Genomic DNA, 20,968 nt, shown 5'->3' with positions numbered 1-20,968 from the left:
GCCTGGTCGCTAACTGGAGATGCCGGGGATTGAAGCTGGGACCTTCTGCATGCCACACAGATGCTCTTCCAGTGAGCCACAGCCCCTCCCCTAACCTGGTAGGCACTTCCAAATGGATGCTCCCTCCTTTTCTCTGTAATTGAATTTGTATGTGTGCTAGATGTTCTTCTACTGTGGTCAGAATACAATTTCCCTGGAGACATCATAAAAGTCTGCCCCAACAATAAACATGTATCAGTCAATTAAGAATTAAGAAAGATTTGGGACACTTTAATATTAATCAACATTGATATATTATGCCAAATTAAAGCAGGTTTAATATTAAGAGAAGGTTGTTTTTGTTTAAGATGGGTCTCCCTTTGTTTCCCTTAGGAGTGTTACAGTGCAGTCCTAAAGAGAGTTACTCTAGTCTAAACCCATTCATTTCAATGGGCTGAGACTGGAGTAACTCTGCATATGATTGCACAGATAATGTTAGTTATATAAACAGTGATGTTTCCACTTTATGTTATATGAGTGTTAGTGAGTTATATAAACAGTGATGTTTCCACTTTGTCATAGGCTGTTATAGACTTTATGTTATAGACTGGATTAAGTCTGCATAGGATTGCACAGTTAATGTTAGTTATATAAACAGTGATGTTGCTATTTTATGTTATATGAGTGTATGATTGCAGAGTTTATTTATCTTTATTTACTTACAAAATTTATGCCCTGCCTTTCTGCCCAATCAGGGCCACTGAGGTGGCTAACAATTTTAAAAAAGCATCATTAAAGCCAATTAAAATCAAAAGTAAAATAAATATATAAAAGCACAGACCTAACAGTTTGCTCTTTTGCTAATTAAAACAATTCACAACCTTATTGATCTCTTTCTTCTTAACCATTCTGTTTTCTTTCTTTCTTTCTTTCTTTCTTTCTTTCTTTCTTTCTTTCTTTCTTTCTGTCTGTCTGTCTGTCTCTGTCTTTCTTTCTGTCTTTCTGTCTTTCTGTCTTTCTTTCTTTCTTTCTTTCTTTCTTTCTTTCTTTCTTTCTTTCTTTCTTTCTTTCTTTCTTTCTTTCTTTCTTTCTTTCATACAAATGCTGTCAATATCCTTATATCTCTTCTAGTCCTCCATTTTCTGGGGTTGATCAAATGATGACCTACAATTTGATTCTAAAAGGCGTTGAAAGACTGGATTTTCCCAGAATAATAACAAAGCGTCCTGAAGATCTGATTCGGCGGCTGTGCAGGTGAGAAGGGCAATTTGGTGCGAAGGCAGGAGAGAAACGCTTTAACCAGCTGTACTTTTTCTATTCGGCACCCAAAATCAGAAGGGCTACATTTTAATTAAAACACGTTCCCTGGTTTTTTCCAGCAAAAGTGTTTTTATAAGATGTTCCTATTTAGATAGGTTTTCCAGATGTTAACAGCATTTAACTGATTTTTTTTTTATAGTTTAATGTTCAGCATGAACTGGATGCTTGATATTTTACCAATATTTGACATTTGAATTGTTCAGTGCTTTACATTGGGCATTCTGTGATGCTTTATTATCGCTGTTCAGTTGCATCATCCACTTGGTGCATTTTGTGGAAAAGTAGGCTTAACTTGCTCATGCTATGGGGAACTTTTTCCTCCATCTTTTACCAGGTCTACTGAACTTCAGGCTGTCGCAGTCTAATTTATAGGGTTGCCCGACACCTCTTTGCCACCGGTGGGAGGTTTTTGGGGCCGAGCCTGAGGAGGGCGGGGTTTGGAGAGGGGAGGGACTTCAATGCCATAGAGTCCAAGATTTGATAGGCTGTGCAGATATTTTTAAATGTTGCTTTGGCAACAGCTGCCAGCACAGCACAAGGATCTACACTGTGTTACTGAAGTTAAGCTGTGGCAGCTATATTGTGGCTGGCTCCGCCTCGTGCGGCAACCCTACTAATTTATATACAATGGCCAACCAGGGTTTGCTTTTTATATGAACAAGCTCAAGTTTACATACTCTCTTCTCTCCCTTCTCCCCTGATATGGCCCCTAATGAGAGATTTCCTGTTTCATGGCAAACCATAGCTTCACCGTTGCGTCAGAACCGGCAAAGTAATTTTTCACTTTCCCTGTGATCCAGGGTTCCATGATTTGCTCCCGGTAGGAGTCTTGATTTGTAGGCAAGGTGCAATCCATGTTTTATCAGTTACATTCAAGTGGCTATCTCTGAACGGTTTGCTCTGTACTCAGAAATATCTCGTTCTCTGGCCATGCAGGGGCAAGAAGAAGAGTGAGTACCTGAGCCCAAGGAACCCCTGCACCTATTCACTTATCAGCTAACCATGAGTTCTCATTACTTCTGAGCTAAGCTGCTACCTGTTCTCCTCCTGTTAACTGATTATGAGAGAGCCCGTTTGGTTTCTCTGTTTGCATTGAACCTTTCCTTCCAGTTGCCAGGCAACGGACATAAAAATTGAGCTCTGAAGTACAGGTCTTTAAGCCATTTTAAGGCAGTGGGTTGGATCCATCCAGCATTTTTGCTCAAATCTTGGCCAGCTCCCTTCCTCGTTAAAGCCCCATCCCACATGGCTTTTGTTCCTGGAGGTCCCACAACCCCCTGACATAGCCTCTTCGGTGATCAAAGGAAACTTCTTCCTTTTTGATCAGTGGAAAATCTCATGAAAGTTTCTTCAGGGTTATGATGTTGCACATCCCATTATTGTACACAATGAAGCACTGTGCGTCAATCCCTGCAAAAGTCATAAGAACATAAGAAAGGCCCTGCTGGATCAGACCAAGGCCCATCAAGTCCAGCAGTCTGTTCACATAGTAGCCAACCAGATGCCTCTAGTAAGCCCACAAACAAGATTACTGCAGCAGCATCCTGCCTGTGTTCCAGAGCACCTAATATAATAGGCACGCTCCTGGAGAGAATAGGTATGCATTATGACTAGTATTCGTTTTAACTAGTAGCCATGGATAGCCCTATCCTCCATGACCATGTCCACTCTCCTCTTAAAGCCTTCCAAGTTGGCAGCCATCACCACATCCTGGGGCAGGGAGTTCCACAACTTAACTATGCTTTAATGAGCTTTAAGTCAAAGGTTGGACAGCATGTGAACCCCAGTGTGGTACCTCTTTTCTTGATGCACTGCTTCCCACACCAGCATGCACTGAACAAGCCCCCAAGGGTTATGCTCTTAGCCTTTTGGCTTACATTTCACAGTGAGCCAACAACAATTAGTTAATGCTGAGAGATTCTGAAGGGCCCGAGGCCACCTGTCAAGCTTCCATAGCAGAGTGGGTATTTGAGCTCAGTTGTCCCAGGTCCTAGTCCAAAACTCTAACCACTACACCACACCAGGGTCACAGTCCTTTCAGTCTTGCCTCCAGGGGGCCTACCAGCAGATCTTGGAAATGGCGAGTTTGTTTTTATTTATTTGTTAGATTTTTTTTCCCGTCACCGCACACCCAAAGGCCTTGCAGCGACTTACAACATTAAAACAAGATAAACGAGTTAAAAACAACATTCAAAACAGATAGCAAATATAAAATATTAACAGAAAAATATTAAACGATTAAAATATGTGGCTTGTACCATATCATGCTCCAGTCATGTGGATTACACTGCAAACAATTTGTCCTTGCATGCCCTGCGGAAACTAAATAAGTCCGGCAGGGCACGGGCGTCATCTGAGAGTGCTTTTGTGGCCCCTACACTAGGGTGTAGGGGCCACAACTGAGAAGGCCCTTCCCGCAACAACAGCTAACCGAGCCATCCTGGGGCCAGGAACCTGCAAAAGGCCCCTAGAGGATGACCGAATGGAGCACGGGGGGAGGGGGTGTTGAATGATCTCTGCAGTTTAGGGTTTCCAGGTCCCTCTTTGCCACCGGCAGGAGGTTTTTGGGGCAGAGCCTGAGGAGGGTGGGGTATGGGGAGGGGAGGGACTTCGATGCCATAGAGTCCAATTGCCAAAGCGGCCATTTTCTCCAGGGGAACTGATCTCTATCGGCTGGAGATCCGTTGTAATAGCAGGAGATCTCCAGCCACCACCTGGCGATTGGCAACCCTACTGCAGTTTACCAAACCCGACATGCTTTGTAGGCAGTAAACTGGCACTTTGAATTGTATCAGGAAGCTGATAACTAACTGTGAAGGTACGGTATTACTAGATGATGAAACATCCATATTGTGCAATGTTCTGTTTTGTTTTTTAGACAAAACCCAACCGAGAGATTAGGAAACCTGAAGAATGGAATACATGATATAAAGAGGCACAGGTAAGGAATGCGTTTGAGAAGGTGTTTGCAGGGGTCTCCTGCTCAACAGGATCTACCTTTTGTTCCTTGTTCTCCGAGAGTTGAAATCTGAAGTGGGAACGCAGTCCTGTTTCAGCAGAGATGGGCCTTTTGTTTAGGACAGTCCACTGGCGAAGCCAGCTTATAATGGGCCTTTTGTGTTCTTCTCTGTTAGGTGGCTGAATGGTTTCAATTGGGAGGGGCTCAGAGCCAGGAAGATCACATCTCCTTTAAAAAGAGAGGTATGGAACCCAGTGTGTTTCCCTTGCACCTGCATGCTCCCCTCTGTCTTCCCGCACACTCTTTTTTTGTAGTACATGATTAATAGGGTTGCCAGCTCCGGGTTGGGAAATACCTGGGGATTTTTGGGGAGGAGCCTGAGGAGGGTGGGGTTTGGGGAGGGGAGGGATGTCAATGGGGTATAATGCCAGAGGCTATTTATGCTTGGTAATAACAGCGTGTTCCAGGCTGAAGTGCCCCTCATATTTTTTTTAGTTCTTCACGCTGAACAGTCATTCAGGAAGTGACTACAATTTAAAGGGGCAATTTCTTAAGAGCCCCTTTAACACAACCTTTTGTGTTTTCTCCACCCACGCCTCAAAGAATCCCCTCAAGGAAGCATGCAAAATCACAGCCGTGCATTAGCTATGCAATCGGCGATTGCTAATGCTATGCAAACAAAGGAGCAGGCAAGTGGGGGTGGTGGAATTTCTCCTTTTGCATCGGGACCATGAATAGGCATTTTAAAGGTTGCATTTTAAAAAGAGCTCTGAGAGAGCATCAAAATTGACCCTGCATAAATGGCCATACAGTCTATCTTCCACAGTGGCCATTTTCTCCAGGGGAACTGATCTCTGTCGCTTGGAGATCGGTTGTGATAGCGGGAGATCTCCAGCCACCACCTGGAGATTGGCCACCCTAACCACTGGTCTGACTCTGAAGAGCACCTCTAGTATTCTTATGCCACTTTAAACGTAAGTCTCTTGTTAATTCTTCTTTAGCTTTCAGGACCGATGGATTACAGCTATTTTGACAGATACCCTCCTGAGCAGAGCATCCCACCGGATGAGCTTTCGGGCTGGGATAAAGATTTCTAAGAGGACCGGAGCTGCGCTTTGTAAATCGACCTTACAAACAACCACTGATTGTCTGCGCCCGTCACCAACATCCTTGTCGAGAGCTCTGCCGGCCGCATTAACATCAGCGGGACTTTGACAGTTCGATCCGACGCCATGTGGACCACACCCTGATTTGTTTTGTGATCTCAAAGAGTCTGTGCAGAAGGAGTTGTTCTTTGAAGGACAGAAACGGACGGGTCCGAGGGTCTGGAAAGCATCGTTCCCCACAGAACTGCAGACTGAATTCTCCATCCATCTCTCGCGGAGATGTGTGATGTATTCCTTACATCCGCATCTGTGCTTGAGTGTGTTTTGCATAAAATGTCAGCGTGGGCAAAGCTGGACCTGGAGATGAAAAATGAACACCAGAGGTGGGGTGGGAGGGAGGCCAGAAACAGAGCTGCGTTCTAACTAGTTTCATGTCGGTGACCTTTTCTGTTTTCCTCCATGAGGGAAAACAAAACCCACGCCTTGTAAGAAGCTTACTCCTACATGTTCAGGCAAGCCCCTACAATTTATGTAGGGTTGTATCTAGCGTTGCCAGTTTGGGGCAGGGAAATTCGTGGAGATTTGGGACAATGCCTGGGGAAGGGAGGGTTTGGGGAAGGGAGGGATCTCAGCAGGGCGCCATGCCATACAGTCCGCCTTCCAAATCATCCTCTTTCTGCAGAGCAATTGGTCTCTGTAGTCTGGAGATTGGTCGTAATTCTGGGGAATTTCCAGATCCCACCTGGAGGTTGGCAGCCCCAGTTGTGCCCTAGCTTCCGCCAGTGGAGTGGAGCTGGCAGTGGGATTTCCCTACCTTCCTATTCTTTCTGCAGTGCACTGAGCCCCCGGAAATTTCGGGGGGAGGGTCAAGGGACCATCAGGAACAGCACAGGGACAGAATGATCTATATGGTGTGGGCGGGAATCAGCGGAAATCGCCTCCCCCCTTCTGCACCAAAAGAAGTGATGTCACAAACAGCAACCTTGGATCACAGCTGTATTTTAAACCACTGGGAGAAATATATGCTTACAGGAAAAAATTCTACTAATACCGGTAGGAGCTAGACTGATTGTCTAAAACATACTGAGTTGGATCCCACCAGGTTCTTTCTGGTGACAAAGGAAGTCCCGTTTGACCATCCGAAAGGTTATGTTAGGGATCGTGGAACCTGTGTGGAGGAGCGGAGTTGGGCAAGATTGAGTTAAAAAGCTGTCTGGATCCAACCTTACAAGATGACCAGTTGAGTTTCCATCAAGAAATCCAGTGATTATAGAAGAATGGAATTGTAGTTGGGTAACTTCCTTTAGGTAAATACATCCTTCCCCCCCCCCTTCCGAATATCGTTTGTTGAGTTTTAATTCCAGATTTCTGAAATCTAATCTGTTTCCATACATTTTTAGAGGACCTATTCAAAGGTTGTGAGGCATACACTTAAAATGTAGTGTATGCCTAAAAATGTGGTCAGAATGCATCAACTTTGTTTTTAAACATCCGTTTCATACGTGGACGCTTATCAGGAGATCTGGATGGACTATGGTTTATTTTTTGATAATCTGCTTGATGGCAGATCTGTTTTAAGCTGCCATTTAATTTGCTAAATGACCCTTGGTTCCTGATCTTTTTGAGTGTTCCCTTTCAACTGTGACTCATGTCCATGCCAGCGTTTCTTCTTCATTGTTCTTCATCTGCCAACCACACCAGCTAAGGCCTTCTGCTCTTCAGATTCACAAACAAACCAGAGATTGTTCATCAGGAACATGAACCACACTTGTCCCTGCAAGATCTCTCCCCCAGTACGGCATGCCAAAATGGAAGTCCCCAATGAATGCCAGTTAATCATGATGTCTCAATGTGGCCGTGGTAACACGTTGAATGGGGGTGGGGGTTTCCCCAGCAAGCAGGATCCCAAACCAGGGTTAAACTATGGTTCTCAGTTACTGGGAAAGAAAACAACAAACCTTGGTTTGTTGAAGTACCAGAGGACTGAAGAAAATGGTATTAGGTTAAAGACTTCAGTCTTCAATTTGGATGTGCCGCAGGAGAAAGAGAAGAGTGCTCAACTGGAAACAAGGTTCATGTTTGTCATGAGAAAAATAACATCCCAACACCAGTTGGTTCATGTTCATGGAGGATAGGGGTATCGATGGGTATTTGTCAAAATGGATACTAGTGATGATGCATACCTATTCTCTATAGGATCTGAGGACCTTGCCCATTATATTAGGTGCTTTTGAACACAGGCAGGAAAATGCTGCTGCAGTCGTCTTGTTTGTGAGCTTCCTAGAGGCACCTGGTTGGCCCCTGAGGGAACAGACTGCTAGTCTTGATGGACCTTGGTCTGACCCAGCAGTTCTTATGAGTGGACATGTTCATGGAGGAGAGGGCTATCCATGGATACTAGTCAAAATGGATACTAGTCGTGATGCCTGCCTATTCTCTCCAGGATCAGAGGAGCATGCCGAATATATTAGATGCTTTGGAACACAGGCAGGATAATGCTGCTGCAGTCATCTTGTCTGTGGGCTTCTTATAGGCACCTGGATGGCCACTGTGTGAACAGACAGCTGGATTTGACGGGCCTTGGTCTGATCCAGCATGGCTGTTCTTATGTTCTGGATGTCTGAATAGAAGCTTAGTGACTGGAAGCACTGTGAGCACCTTAACATGCATTATGCTTCTTGTGGATGGCTTGTGGTTTTTCCCCCCCCATATAATGCAACTCCAGGAGTTTGAAACCCAAGCACACTGGCCATATTAAAGCGGAAGGATGTAGAGAAGCATAGACTTGGTCTAAAATATTGTCGAAGGCTTTCACGGTCAGAGTTCATTGGTTCTCGTAGGTTATCCGGGCTGTGTAACCGTGGTCTTGGTATTTTCTTTCCTGACGTTTCGCCAGCAGCTGTGGCCGGCATCTTCAGAGGAGACGCTGTCCTTCAGTGTTACTCCTCTGAAGATGCCGGCCACAGCTGCTGGCGAAACGTCAGGAAAGAAAATACCAAGACCACGGTTACACAGCCCGGATAACCTACGAGAACCAATAGACTTGGTCTGTTGCTGTTGTTTTTTTTCCTTTCGTTAGAATTTTTTATATGCTAGAAGAGTTTTGATTCTTAATACACTGATTAAAATGAGAAATCAGATATTTCTATTTTTGCATTGTGGAGTAAATTGCTTTGATGGAGCACTACAGATTTAATGACAGTGGGCCCAAAATGGTAAAGGAGATTGCCATGAGACCACTGTCGAGGTTGGGGGTTTGGACTCAGGGATTATGGGGTTGAAATTCTGAGGCTGACTCAGAAACAGTGACAGGGCTGAAGGCTTTCATGGGGTCTTGCAGTAGGGGTGGAATGAAGTCTTGCTGAATGGCTTTGTTCATGGATTTGCTGGTGTTGCCTAATGACAGTGGTTGGGTATAGAGACGACTGTTTGTATTAGGATGTTCTCTTGTAAGTGCGTCACATGGAATGGCAACGATATGGGTAGCTTCTGGTCACATTACAGCAAATTTTACCGGTCACCCCCCCCCCTCTCCACACATGCACACTATGGCCATTTATGCATGGCTACTTCATTGCAGTCACCTCACCAACTACCTATGGGGTTTGCTTTGATTATGCTTGTATTTTCCAACCGTGAGAGGTCACCTTACTCTTCCCATGCATTTCCGTGTGTTTTCTGGATGCTGGCTAAACACAGATCCAGAAAACACAGGCAAAATGTGCAGAAACACACAGGGAGAGCAAGGTGACCTCTGACGGTCAGAAAATGCAAAGCCCCGAAGTAGTCGGCAGGGTGACAGCAAGGAAACCACCATACATAAATGGCCTATGTGTCTGATTGTTTGGGGCAATGTGGTACACTTCAACCAATTCAAGGTGATTAGTCCAAAGCAGGCAGCAGTGAGAATTAAAACGCATAACCATCTAAATGTTGGGGGTGGGGTGTTGCTGTTAAGTAACAGATGACTTATGGCAACCCTGTGGGATTTTCAAGGCAAGAAGTTCAGAGGTGGTTTGCCACTGTCTGTATCTGGGTCATGACCCTGGACTGCCTTGGGGGTCTCCCATCCAAATACTAACCAAGGCCGACCCTGCTTAGCTTCTGAGGAGATCAGGCTAGCCTGGGCTGTCCAGCTCAAGGCAATCTAAACATTAGGTAAAGGTGGTCCGCTGTGCAAGCACCAGCTCATTACTGAACCATGGGGTAACGTCTACTAGGCAGACTATGTTTACAGGGTGGTTCGCCATTGCCTTCCCCAGACATCTACACTTTACCCCCAGCAAGCTGGGTACTCATTTTACCGACCTAGGAAGGATGGAAGGCTGAGTCAACCTTGAGCTGGCTACCTGAAACCGACTTCCGTCGGGATCGAACTCAGGTCATGAGCAGAGCTTTGACTGCAGTACTGCAGTTTACCACTCTGCGCCACCGGGCTAAACATTAAAGGCAATTAAATTAGATGCCATAATTAAAAAAAAACAACACTATCCAAATATAAATCAACCAGCCAGAATGGTGTAGTGCTTAGAGCAGGGGTGTCAAACTCATTTGTTACAAGGGCCAGTTATGACATAAATGTCACTTGGTTGGGTCGAGCCATGCCTCGCCAGCCTAGATCGGGACTGGAAAGGGTGGCTGCCTCAGCTGGCTTGCGGGCCGGATAAGAGCTCTCAAGGGGCCGGATCCGGCCTATGGGCCTTATGTTTGACACCCCTGGCTTAGAGTGTTGGACTAGGGTCTGGGAGAACCAGGTTTGAATCCCTGCTCTGTCTAGGACCTTGCTGGGTGACCTTGGGCCAACCACACCCTCTCAGCCTTACCGACCTCAGAAACGTGAAGATAGTTTCAGAAGGTAGCCGCGTTGGTCTACAGGAGGACAGCTAGATTCGAGTCTGTCTGACGAAGGGAGCTGTGACTCTTGAAAACTTGCAGTCTCAAAACTGTTTTGTCTCTTAAGGTGCTGCTAGACTCAAATCCAGCTGCTCAGAAGCATGGTGTGCGTGTTGGGGGGGGGGGTGAATGGTAAAATTTGCTGCACTGTGCTATGAGGATATAATGGAGGAGAGGAGAATGACGTAAGGCACTTTGGGTCCCCCGCTGGGGAGAAAGGTGAGGTGTAAATGAAGTCATATAAATAAGCCCATCCCACTCTGAGCCGACAAGGCTTTCCATGAGCCCAGGGTGCCACAGATGACTAGCTGTTGCTACGAGATAGTGGTCAGCCTGCAAGGTGGGTTCCCACGCCACCACTCTGGTGGTCTGCATCTGGCCCTTGAAGAGGCCAGGTTGAGAGGATCAGTCGTCAATGCTGCAGCTTTGGTTTGCACAAGATTTGTGTTCTCCCTCCTCGCGATGTGCTTGTGGGCGTATACTTGAATGGGGGTAAATTTATTTTTCGAAAACGAGGAAAGCGCAGGCGTATCATAAACGAGGTTGTCTCTGCAAGCACATCGAAACTCTTGTACCTTTTAAGTTGGTTTATTTCGTAGGACCTTGCCCTGTTAGATTTATCCCCCCCAAATCAGAATGTCCATCTGCTTTTGCATAAATCCCTTGAAGCCGTTCGAAGCAGTGGCGTTTGCCCTGGCTGTTTATGCCTTTATGCAAAGGCATAAAAATGCATTTGGGTCGCCGTTTATTTCATAGATGTCAGCAAGACGGTGAGAGGTGCGAAATGTACCATTAAGTCAGATGTGGGTCACATATTTCACATGCTTAAGGTCCCAGCTTAATTCCCCAAAAGCTCCAGGCATCTTGAGTGGTGGAGCTGGTAAAGACCAAGGCATGACCCCCGCCAGTCAGAGAAGATCTTCTCTGGGGTTGCTGGCCTGACTCCACCTAAGACAGTCTCCTTATATTCATCTAAAGGAACCCTGAACAGCTGACAAGTATCAGTTAGTAATACCAAAGATTGTGCTTTGTCTCCAGATTTCTTTTCCCCTTCCATATTAGTGTGCATCATCTATCTTTTGTGCCCTGTTTTTAGAACGAATCGAAATGTAAAAGTTGTAAAACCTTTTTTTAAACAAATAGGTTTTTTTCCAATTTATTTGTATATACGCGTGATTTTCTTATATGACTATTTTTAAAATGAGAATGTATGCCGGGTAGAAGGTTTTATTGCACAGAGTATTGCTAATATGTACAGAGAGGGGGGGGGGAAATGCCTTTCTCCTTTTTAAACCTGCTGTATAGCTCATGGATCTCTTTGTGTGCACAAATAAATCTATTACATAGCATCTTCCACGTCTGTGTTTTCCTACATATTTTATCTAAGGCAGACTAGAAAATTTTCTTCATTACCTTGTGAATTTTCTATCTCAGCTAAAGCCTGGTATTTACAATGAGCTCAAGAGAATGCACTGACTCATGAAAATACACTATATAGAAGAAGAGTTGGTTTTTATAAGCCTACTTTCTCTACTACTTAAGGAAGGATCAATCTGGTTTACAATCACCTTCCCTTCCCCTCCCCATAACAGACACCCTGTGAGGTAGGTGGGGCTGAGAGAGCTCTAAGACCGCTGTGACTAGCCCAAGGTCACCCAGCTGGCTTCACATGGAGGAGTGGGAAAACCAGCCTGGTTCATCAGATTAGCATCCGCCACTCAATTAAGAAAATTAATCTTCATGTGAAAAATGTTTTTTCTCACCTTTGGTTTTTTTTTTTTTTTTACATCATCTAGCACATAGTATTTTGCAGTGCAAAAAAAAAAAATCCTATAATTGTAGGAAGGAGAATGAGACAGGTAAGCTTATACATCCATAGTGAAAAAATATCCTTCCCAGTGTGTCTGTGACATGCACATTTGCTTTTGAAGACACACAGCTTCTTTAATAGATATATAGATAGATATAGATATAGATATAATCTTGCAAAATTAATGTAAAAAACCAGTGTGCGTTAAGGATACTAGAAAGTGGAAATTAACACACGACATGGCAACAGACATAAAATAAATTAAAGGCATCAATAAAAGCTTCTTTCCATATACAAATATCCTTTGGCTTTTTTTACTTTACTGACACCAACTGTACAAGCATTAATTTCCTAAGCGTAAAAAAAAAATGTACAAAGTCTTATTTTAATTTTTTTTTTACATGGAGAAAGGAGATAGCTTAATGAATGCACCAGCTCCTCAATAAGAGGATTCAGCTCTTTGAAACTGCAACGTCTCTCCGTCGAGCTGGAAATTAAAGCGTCGAAGTCCCCTTCCCCAGCGCTAGAGCTGCAACAAAGAGCTCTTCGCCGTGCTTCATTATAAGGGACTGGGAGGCACTTAGGAGCTTCCGTGAGATGCATAGTAATTGAACGCCGCCCAAGCCCAACAATGCACAAGGATGTGTTGTGGTCAGCACCACTGCCCACACCCTCAGGGGCCGTGGCTCAGTGGTAGAGCATCAGCTTGGCATGCAGAAGGTCCCAGGTTCAATCCCCGGCATCTCCAGTTAAAGGGACTAGGCAAGTAGGTGATGTGAAAGACCCCTGCCTGAGACCCTGGAGAAAAGCTGCCAGCCTGAGTAGACAATACTGACTTTGATGGACCAAGGGTCTGATTCGGTATAAGGCAGCTTCATATGTTCATGTGTTTTAATGCAGGCAGTCCTTTTCACCTGGTAACCAAGCAGGCTAAAGACCACGCCAGTGTGAAACTTGGCCATTGGGAGGTCTAGTCCCCAAGTCCTCACTGCACAAAAGAATGGCGAGGGGACTGAAATTGTGTACTAATGACCCAATCTCTGCTATATCAATGAGACCAACAAGATTTTCAGGGTATAAGCTTTTGAGAGTCAAGCTTATAACACCCACCCAGAGCCCCACAGCTTCTGGGGGGGTGTTATCTGCATGCACAAGAATCCACTGTCATGTTGGGAGTAGACTTTGAGCACCACATTGAGTGTTCATTTTTTGCAAGCACCGGGGCATTACTGACTCATGGTGTGACGACGCATCAGGATGCTTACTAGGCAGGGATTGTACTAGAGGATTAATATTCCGTACAAAGGTATACTTTGAACATTACTGTGAGCATATGGAACCCTGTACAGGTTAAGGTGTGTGTTTGTCATGTTTAAACAAGGGAGGGGCCGTGGCTCAGTGGTAGAGCATCTGCTTGGCATGCAGAAGGTTCCAGGTTCAACCCCCAGCCTCTCCAGTTAAAGGGACTAGGCAAGTAGGTGATGTGAAAGACCTCTGCCTGAGACCCTGGAGAGCCGCTGCTGGTCTGACAATACTGACTTTGATGGACCAATGGTCTGATTCAGTAGAAAGCAGCTTCATGTGTCTACTGCCAGATCGTAGCGCAGCCCAAAGGGGGTTACTACAGCAGTTGGTTGTAGCAACCACTTGACAGACCAGGCTTTACCACCTTTCCCCCTTCTGCTGCACTGAAGACAGGGATGGGATTTCAGGCGTTCGTTGCCACCATCCGTGTAACATGGATCTTGACCCATATCAAGAAAAAACAAGTCTTGCAACTGGATTTTTGCAAATTTCTAGGATAAGCCATATTTGATTAGGTTATTTAGCACTCCGGAAGGGGAGGGGGCATGGTATAGCCCGATCTCAGAAGCTAAGCAGGGTCGATACTTGGATGGGAGACCACCAAGGAAGACTCTGTGGAGGAAGGCAAACCGCTGCTTCTCGCCTGCCTGACAAGCCCCTCGCTGGGGTTACCATAAGTCACTTGTGCCTTAACGGCACTTAACGTACATACGTATTTAGCACTTTATAGGAATTTCCCAGTAACTTAATGCAGAAAGACATAATATATTTATGAATCTCTCTGGGAGAGAGTCTGTAGAAGAATGGGCGATGCCATTTCTGTGGTTTAGAAAGCTTTCTCCGAAAGGGTCCTCCAGACAACCTTTGAATCATCTCGATCAAGTTCTTTGCAGATGTCTCATCCCCCCACCCCGCCACCACGAGCATCTTGCAACACAAAGTTTGTTCCTGGTGCTGCTGATGTCTTTCATTCCTCCCCCCACCCCCAACATAGCCTCAACGTAAGAACGTTACAGCTGGGTCCTTCCAAGTCCTGGAATGTCCATGGTCTGTTCCTTCTCGCCTTCTGCTCTTCCATTCATTCATACTCGTTCAGAAAACTTTGGAGAATGAAATGCATCGGCAGTGCAAAATGGGGTGTGAGAGGGTGTTTGGGTGTCTGTGGGGGAACCATAAAGCAAAAAAGTCAAGGAGCAGGCGCAAGAGGATAGATGTCAGAAAGGCTCCACAGGCTCTAGGAGGATGTTATCTGCATGCGCAAGACTCCACTGTCATGTTGGGGTAGACTTTGAGTACCACGTTCTTGTTCTCGTCGAAGAATAAGATGCTGAGAGATGACATCTTGTCTGGGACGCAGCACGGCTCGGGAATCCCGGAGACGACCCCCACGGCTCTCACTATGCTTTGGATGGTGGCATGGTTGGATGGCTTTAAGGCCTGCAAAAGAGAAGGAGGAGGAAGATGAAACCGGGGTCAGCAGGCTCGGCACTCTCTACAGCAGCACTGCCAGTTCAGTGTAGGTACTGGGTGTCAGGCCCGGGTTCGAATCCCCATTGTACTATGAAACCCACAGGATGGCTTTGGGCCAGCTGCACACTCTTTCGGCCAAACCTACCTCGCAGAGTTGTTGTGAAGCTAAAATAAAAGAAAGGGAACCACACATGCCATCCTGAGACCCTTGGGAGAAAGGTGGAATCAGAAGAAGAAGAGGAGGAAGAGGAGGAGTTGGTTTTTATATACCGACTTCCTGTACCACTTAAGAATCAAACTGGCTTACAATCACCTTCTCTCCCCCTCCCCACAACAGACACCCTGTGAGGTAGGTGGGCTGGGAGAGCTCTATCAGAGCTGTGACTAGCCCAAGGCCACCCAGCTGGCTTTGTGTGGAGGAGCAGGAAATAAATCCAGTTCACCAGATTAGCCTCCGCCGCTCATGTGGAGGAGTGGCAAATCAAACCTGGATCGCCAGACTGTAGTCCACCGCTCCAAACCACCACTCTTAACCACTACACCACGCTGACTTATATTATAAGTGACCACACTGGTCACTTATATTGAGCCATAATGCAGTAATACTTCCTTTAACACTCTAGCGTTGCTTCCTTATGGCGCTATAGCTCTGCAATGAAAAGGGCTGGAGATTTCTTTAAAAAGTCATAGCTAGCAGGCTACAGAAATACAGGTTAGCCCTTTCTTGTTTAATTTCCATAATAGATGAAGGTTTTTTTGGCCTATCTACAGATTTCTAAGCACCTTCGGCTTTGACGGAATGCCACCAACAAAAGACTGCATTAGGGATTCATTCACTATTTCTCCCTGCTCCGAAAGGGACCAAAATAGAGTGGACTCCAGTCCGCCATAAACAATTTGCTGAAAAATGAAAGATGTAATATGTGTCTCATTTCATAAGGAGATCTGTCTTTGACATCTGAAGTACTGAAAGGGGACATCCCTCGGCAGCCCCATTATTAGAGGCCATCAATCTTATGGAAAGAGAACCAAAACCACCCTGCCTTAGTTTCTTGGGAAACTTTTCTAGACTTGCAATGATTGCAAAGTAGGTATAAAACAAAGCTGGAAAGGAGATGAAAAATGGTTCTTGCAGGTCATTTATGCATAGGAGTTTTACCTGAGGTTCGTTGCTGGCTGGACCCACACCTTCCTGTTGGGAAGCTATGCACCAGCAGTATCCAAGCTAAAAATAAAAGTCCCCATCCCCTTTAAAAGCTGCTTTGTAATTGGCTTACTTGTAGTGCTTACTGTGAGCAAAAATCACCCCCAACCCCAATGGCCACATAAAAAAGCATTTTAACAACAACAACAACAAAAATATGGAGCAATCTGAAAGGGGGGGGGAATCCAAGCCTCGGTTTTAAAAAGCCTTTCTTCTGCTCAGAAACAGCTCACAGGAAACAGGAAGTATTTCAATCCCTGCCTCTGTCCATGCTGCTTTGTAACTGGCTGTGAGCGAAACCAAGCTTGCATGTCCCGGACTTTGCCTTCTGCATGGGGATTTCACCTGGGCTTTGCTCAGGGAAGATGGAAGAATCGGGTTAACAGAGGAATGGGAAGACCCAGACATTGAGAGGGCTGGCCGCAAGGTCATCTCTAATGGACGGAAAATTCATGCAGAACTCCCAAGGAACAACTGAGACAGACCGGGGTTGAAAGTGAGTGAAAGTACCCATGCATAAACGACCGCAGACTACCCCCCCCTCCAGACATACAACTCAAACAGGGACAAATAATGGGTGTTGTATTATCACCAGACAGTTAAGGGAGTTTTCCAAGGTCCTTTGGTTCTGACTGAATGCACCCAATGCTAGATTACATTAGGGATTCATGAAATATCCATTGTGGCTTACAATCTGCAAGAGACTGGAAGCAGGGAAGCGGTATAGGTTCTATTTTATTGGGAGGCTGAGTGTCTCCAAAGTCTATTAGATTTTCCTAATGGGGTTGCAAGCTTATTTATTTCCCTGCTTCTTAGGCTTTGCACACACAACACCAGCAAAGATGTTTGCTGGCCCGCCGTACTACACTGCTTCTCCGAGGTGGAAGCAGCAACTTATTTCGTTTTTTTAGGCTGCCATGGATGAGGTTTTAAATGTAACATCTTCGGCTTTGTCTTGGAGGCATTGTCTGAGAGAGACGTTTCACAGTGCAATCCTAAACAGTTAAGTCAGTGGGTGAATACAAGCTAACGTCTTCAAATGCTTGAAGGGTTGTCATATAGAGGATGGTGCCGAGTTGTTTTCTATTGCCCCAGAAGGTCGGACCAGGACCAACGGGTTGAAATTAAATCAAAAGAGTTCCCGTCTAGACATCAGGAAGAATTTTCTAACAGTTAGAGCGGTCCCTCAGGGGAACAGGCTTCCTTGGGAGGTGGTGAGCTTCCCTGGAGGTTTTTAGGCAGAAGCTAGATGGCCATCTGTCAGCAAGGCTGATTCTGTGACCTTAGGCTGATCATGGGAGGAAGGGCATCGTGGCCATCTTCTGGGCATGGAGTAGGGGTCACTGGGGGTGTGTGGGGGAGGTAGTTGTGAAATTCCTGCATTGTGCAGGGGGTTGGACTAGATGACCCTGGTGGTCCCTTCCAACTCTATGATTCTAATCCACCCCCAAACTAACTCCCCTCTGGAGGAAAAATAGCATGTCAGGGAGCTCTTCCCTGATGTGCTAATTTTTCACAAGTGGTTTTTAATGAGTATTCAAATAGTGGTATCCACCATCTTCTAGAATTTCATTCCCAGGGAATTCTGTAAGCAACTTCCTTTTCGTCCCCGTCAGGTAAGAAACAAATTTCTACAGATTTTTCCCTGTTTCTTGAATTATTAATATGGCTGCTGCTCACTTAGGATCAAAGCCTATGTGATGCTGGAAGATCTGTCATTGGGTTTTCCCAGCAGTTTTTAAAGGTTCACGGCAGCTGAGATGCTTATTCTGATCGGGGCTACAATGTGTGTGGAGGGCGGGTTTGTACACACAAAGCTGCCCTATACTGAACCAGGCCACTGGTCCACCAAGGTTAGTATTGTCTGCTCAGACTGGCAGGAGCTCTCCAGAGGTCTTTCACATCAGAAGAAGAGGAGGAGGAGGAGGAGGAGAAGTGGTTTTTATATGCCGACTTTCTCTACCACTTTAGGAAGAATCAAACCTGCTTACAATCACCTTCCCTTTCCCTCCCCACAACAGACACCCTGTGAGGTAGGTGGGACTGAGAGAGCTCTAAGAGAGCTGTGACTAGCCCAAGGTCACCCAGCTGGCTTCGTGTGTAGGAGCGGGGAAACCAACCTGGCTCACCAGATTAGCCTCCGCCGCTCATGCGGAGGAGTGGGGAATCAAACCCGGTTCTCCAGATCAGAGTCCACCGCTCCAAACCACCGCTCTTAACCACGACACCATGCACGATGGGTAGCCGTGTTAGTCTGTCTGTCGCTGTAGAAAAGAGCAAGAGTTCAGTAGCACCTCAAAGACAAACAAAATTTCTGGCAGTGTATGAACTTTCATGAGCCACAGCTCACTCTTTTCTACTCGATAAGAGCAGACTTCAAAAGCTACCCTGTTCAATTCAAACAGCCCCATTTGGCTTTCATTTCTCCTTGGAAAGAAACAAACCCGGTTTTTCTTTCCTTGCACCCAACGATTCCCATAAAATAATGAATTTCTCCTTGTTATTTGGATCTCCGCCATGTACAGGTGATGCGTAAGTTGTAAGACATAGGAATGCCATGAAAGATTCATCAGTGACAGCAGTGAAAACGAAGAGAACCGAAACCAACCACCGCAGTGATGTAGGTGACCAAAAAAGAAACGAAAAGGACTGTTATCAGCTCATTCTGCCTTGCCATGAGCAGCTGATACAAATGTCATTTTTGGAGCATCCGTCAGGGAAGGAGGGAAGAGAAGTCTAAAAGGTGTGCTTGGATTGAAGAAGCCCCCAGTATGTGTGGAACTGGTTTCCTGTACTTTCCTGCAATTTACGGCCCACTGAATTTGCTGCTTGTCGCTTTTGTTCATCATAACCTTGTGTGTGTTACGTATGCATATAGAAGTGGGGCCCATGCAAGGACTTTGATTGTGGACTGGATGGCAGCGGGTTGGACTGGATGGCCCTTGTGGTCTCTTCCAATCTTGTGAACTTGTGTGTGAAATTGTGACTTGCAGGGGCCATCACATTTTCCCCTGTATCCCCTCCCCCACTATTTCCTCGTTCCCTTCCCTGGAAGCCCCCATAGCCTCTCCCCATTTCCTGCTTCCTTCACTCTTCCCAACTGCCAGACACATTTATTCAACCCCTGGTCTTCAGCATTCCTTCCTTCCCTTCCTCTGGTGACTTCTCCCTCAGAAAATTAAGAACATAAGAAAGGCCATGCTAGATCAGACCAAGGTCCATCAAGTCCAGCAGTCTGTTAACACAGTGGCCAACCAGGTGCCTCTTGGAAGCCCACAAGCAAGATGACTGCAGCAGCATTGTCCTGCCTGTGTTCCAGAGTACCTAATATAATAGGCATGCTCCTCTGATCCTGGAGAGAATAGGTAGGCATCATGACTAGTATCCATTTTGACTAATACCCATCGATACCCCTATCCTCCATGAACATGAACCAACTGGTGTTGGGATGTTTTTTTTCTCTCTCATGACAAACATGAACCTTGTTTCCGGTTGAGCACTCTTCTCTTTCTCTTGTGGCAAATCCATGAATAGCCCTATCCTCCATGAATATGTCCAACTCCCCTCTTAAAGCCTTCCAAGTTGGCAGCCATCACCACATCCTGGGGCAGGGAGTTCCACAACTGAATTATGTGTTGTGTGAAGAAATACTTCCTTTTATCTGTTTATCTGCATTTTTTTATTTTTTAGATTTTAGATTGTTATGCAACTTGGGACTTTCATCAGGTCTGTAGAAAAATCCCCCCCGTCTGTCCATAGCTCCATTTTGCAGATTTATTAATCCACTTTCTGTATCTTGGTTTGGAATTAGATATATATCTGTCAGGAGAGGACCATCTCATGCACCTGATGAAGTGGTCTCTAAACCATGAGAGCCTAAATTAAAATTTAAAAAAATGTTTTCTTTAAAGTGCAAGACTCCTGTTTATTTTTACTTTCTTATTGTCATTCTCTGAAGGAACTTTAAAATGCTACCTTTGAGCTACATGATTCAAAACAGTCTGTTATCCTACTTAAACTAAGCTGTCTACTTGAGTCTGAATATATACGCATATATGCATTATATCTGGCGGCGCAGGATAGTGATCAGAAAACAGCTACAGTGCGGGGGGGGGGGAATTACTTTCTGGGGGAAAAGATGTCTATTAAGTTTCCAGATAAAACAGCTTTTGGAGAGGGAGGAAAGGCCAGGGCAAGCACTCAAGTGTGTGGCTTTCCACCTGCAGTGCTTTTCCTGTACATCTGAATTAGCTCTATGTTACAGCATGGCCTCAGAGGCAAGAGCAACTGAGCTAGCAGAAAGCAGGCCTGTTAAGGAACAGGGCATCTGACAATGCAAGCTTCCTCTCTACCAGAGGGAAGTTTAATGGAAACCAACAAGGAAGAGGAGGGAGAGCGGGGGACCAAGAAGTCAGGAAGGCACAAGGGAGAGTCAGACGGTAAGGAGGGAATGGAGGTGAGGTGGTCCTTGAAAGGCTTTCTAGAGTTTATTCAGAATCTTTGAGCCTTTCAAAAAAAGTTAAAGGCATTTTTCAGAAAGAGGGAGTATGCTTTCTTAAAGAAGAAGGGGGGGAGGAGGAGGAGTTGGTTTTTATATGCCGACTTTCTCTACCACTTATGGAAGAATCAAACCGGCTTGCAATCACCTTCCCTTCCCTACAACAGACACCCTGTGAGGTAGGTGAGGCTGAGAGAGCTCAAAGAGAACTGTGACTAGCCCAAGGTCACCCAGCTGGCTTCCTGTGGAGGAGTGGGGAATCGAACCCGGTTCTCCAGATCAGAGTCTGCTGCTCCAAACCACCGCTCTTAACCACTACACAAAACTGGGTGTGGGAAAAAGCGCGCTGACGTCACACTGGTGTACGTCTCTTCTGATGAAAACTGGAAGTGACATCATTACATCACTGGGGATGCTGTAGATA

At 45.6% G+C, this 20,968-nt stretch overlaps 2 protein-coding genes across 2 annotated transcripts in view; one reads left to right on the top strand and one right to left on the bottom strand.

The window, feature by feature from the left end:
- Positions 1 to 5,383, top strand: part of PRKG2 (protein kinase cGMP-dependent 2) — an 81,301-nt gene extending 75,918 nt beyond the window's left edge. The window contains exons 15-18 of the mRNA XM_056855434.1: positions 1,111 to 1,233; positions 4,178 to 4,240; positions 4,434 to 4,500; positions 5,260 to 5,383. Coding sequence (XP_056711412.1) covers positions 1,111 to 1,233; positions 4,178 to 4,240; positions 4,434 to 4,500; positions 5,260 to 5,355 — 349 coding nt within the window. The 3' untranslated portion in view covers positions 5,356 to 5,383. The remainder of the gene's footprint in view (positions 1 to 1,110; positions 1,234 to 4,177; positions 4,241 to 4,433; positions 4,501 to 5,259) is intronic.
- Positions 5,384 to 14,597: 9,214 nt separating this feature from the next.
- The window catches only part of BMP3 (bone morphogenetic protein 3), a 41,720-nt gene continuing 35,349 nt past the window's right edge, over positions 14,598 to 20,968 (bottom strand). Inside the window, exon 4 of the mRNA XM_056855793.1 lies at positions 14,598 to 14,809. Within this exon, the coding sequence (XP_056711771.1) occupies positions 14,618 to 14,809 (192 nt within the window). The 3' untranslated portion in view covers positions 14,598 to 14,617. The remainder of the gene's footprint in view (positions 14,810 to 20,968) is intronic.

This window comes from Euleptes europaea, chromosome 9, assembly GCF_029931775.1.
Source record: "Euleptes europaea isolate rEulEur1 chromosome 9, rEulEur1.hap1, whole genome shotgun sequence".
In the NCBI taxonomy this organism is placed as follows: Eukaryota; Metazoa; Chordata; class Lepidosauria; order Squamata; family Sphaerodactylidae; genus Euleptes; species Euleptes europaea.
Note: the sequence above shows the minus strand (reverse complement) of the source record. Positions and strands in the feature narration are given on the sequence as shown.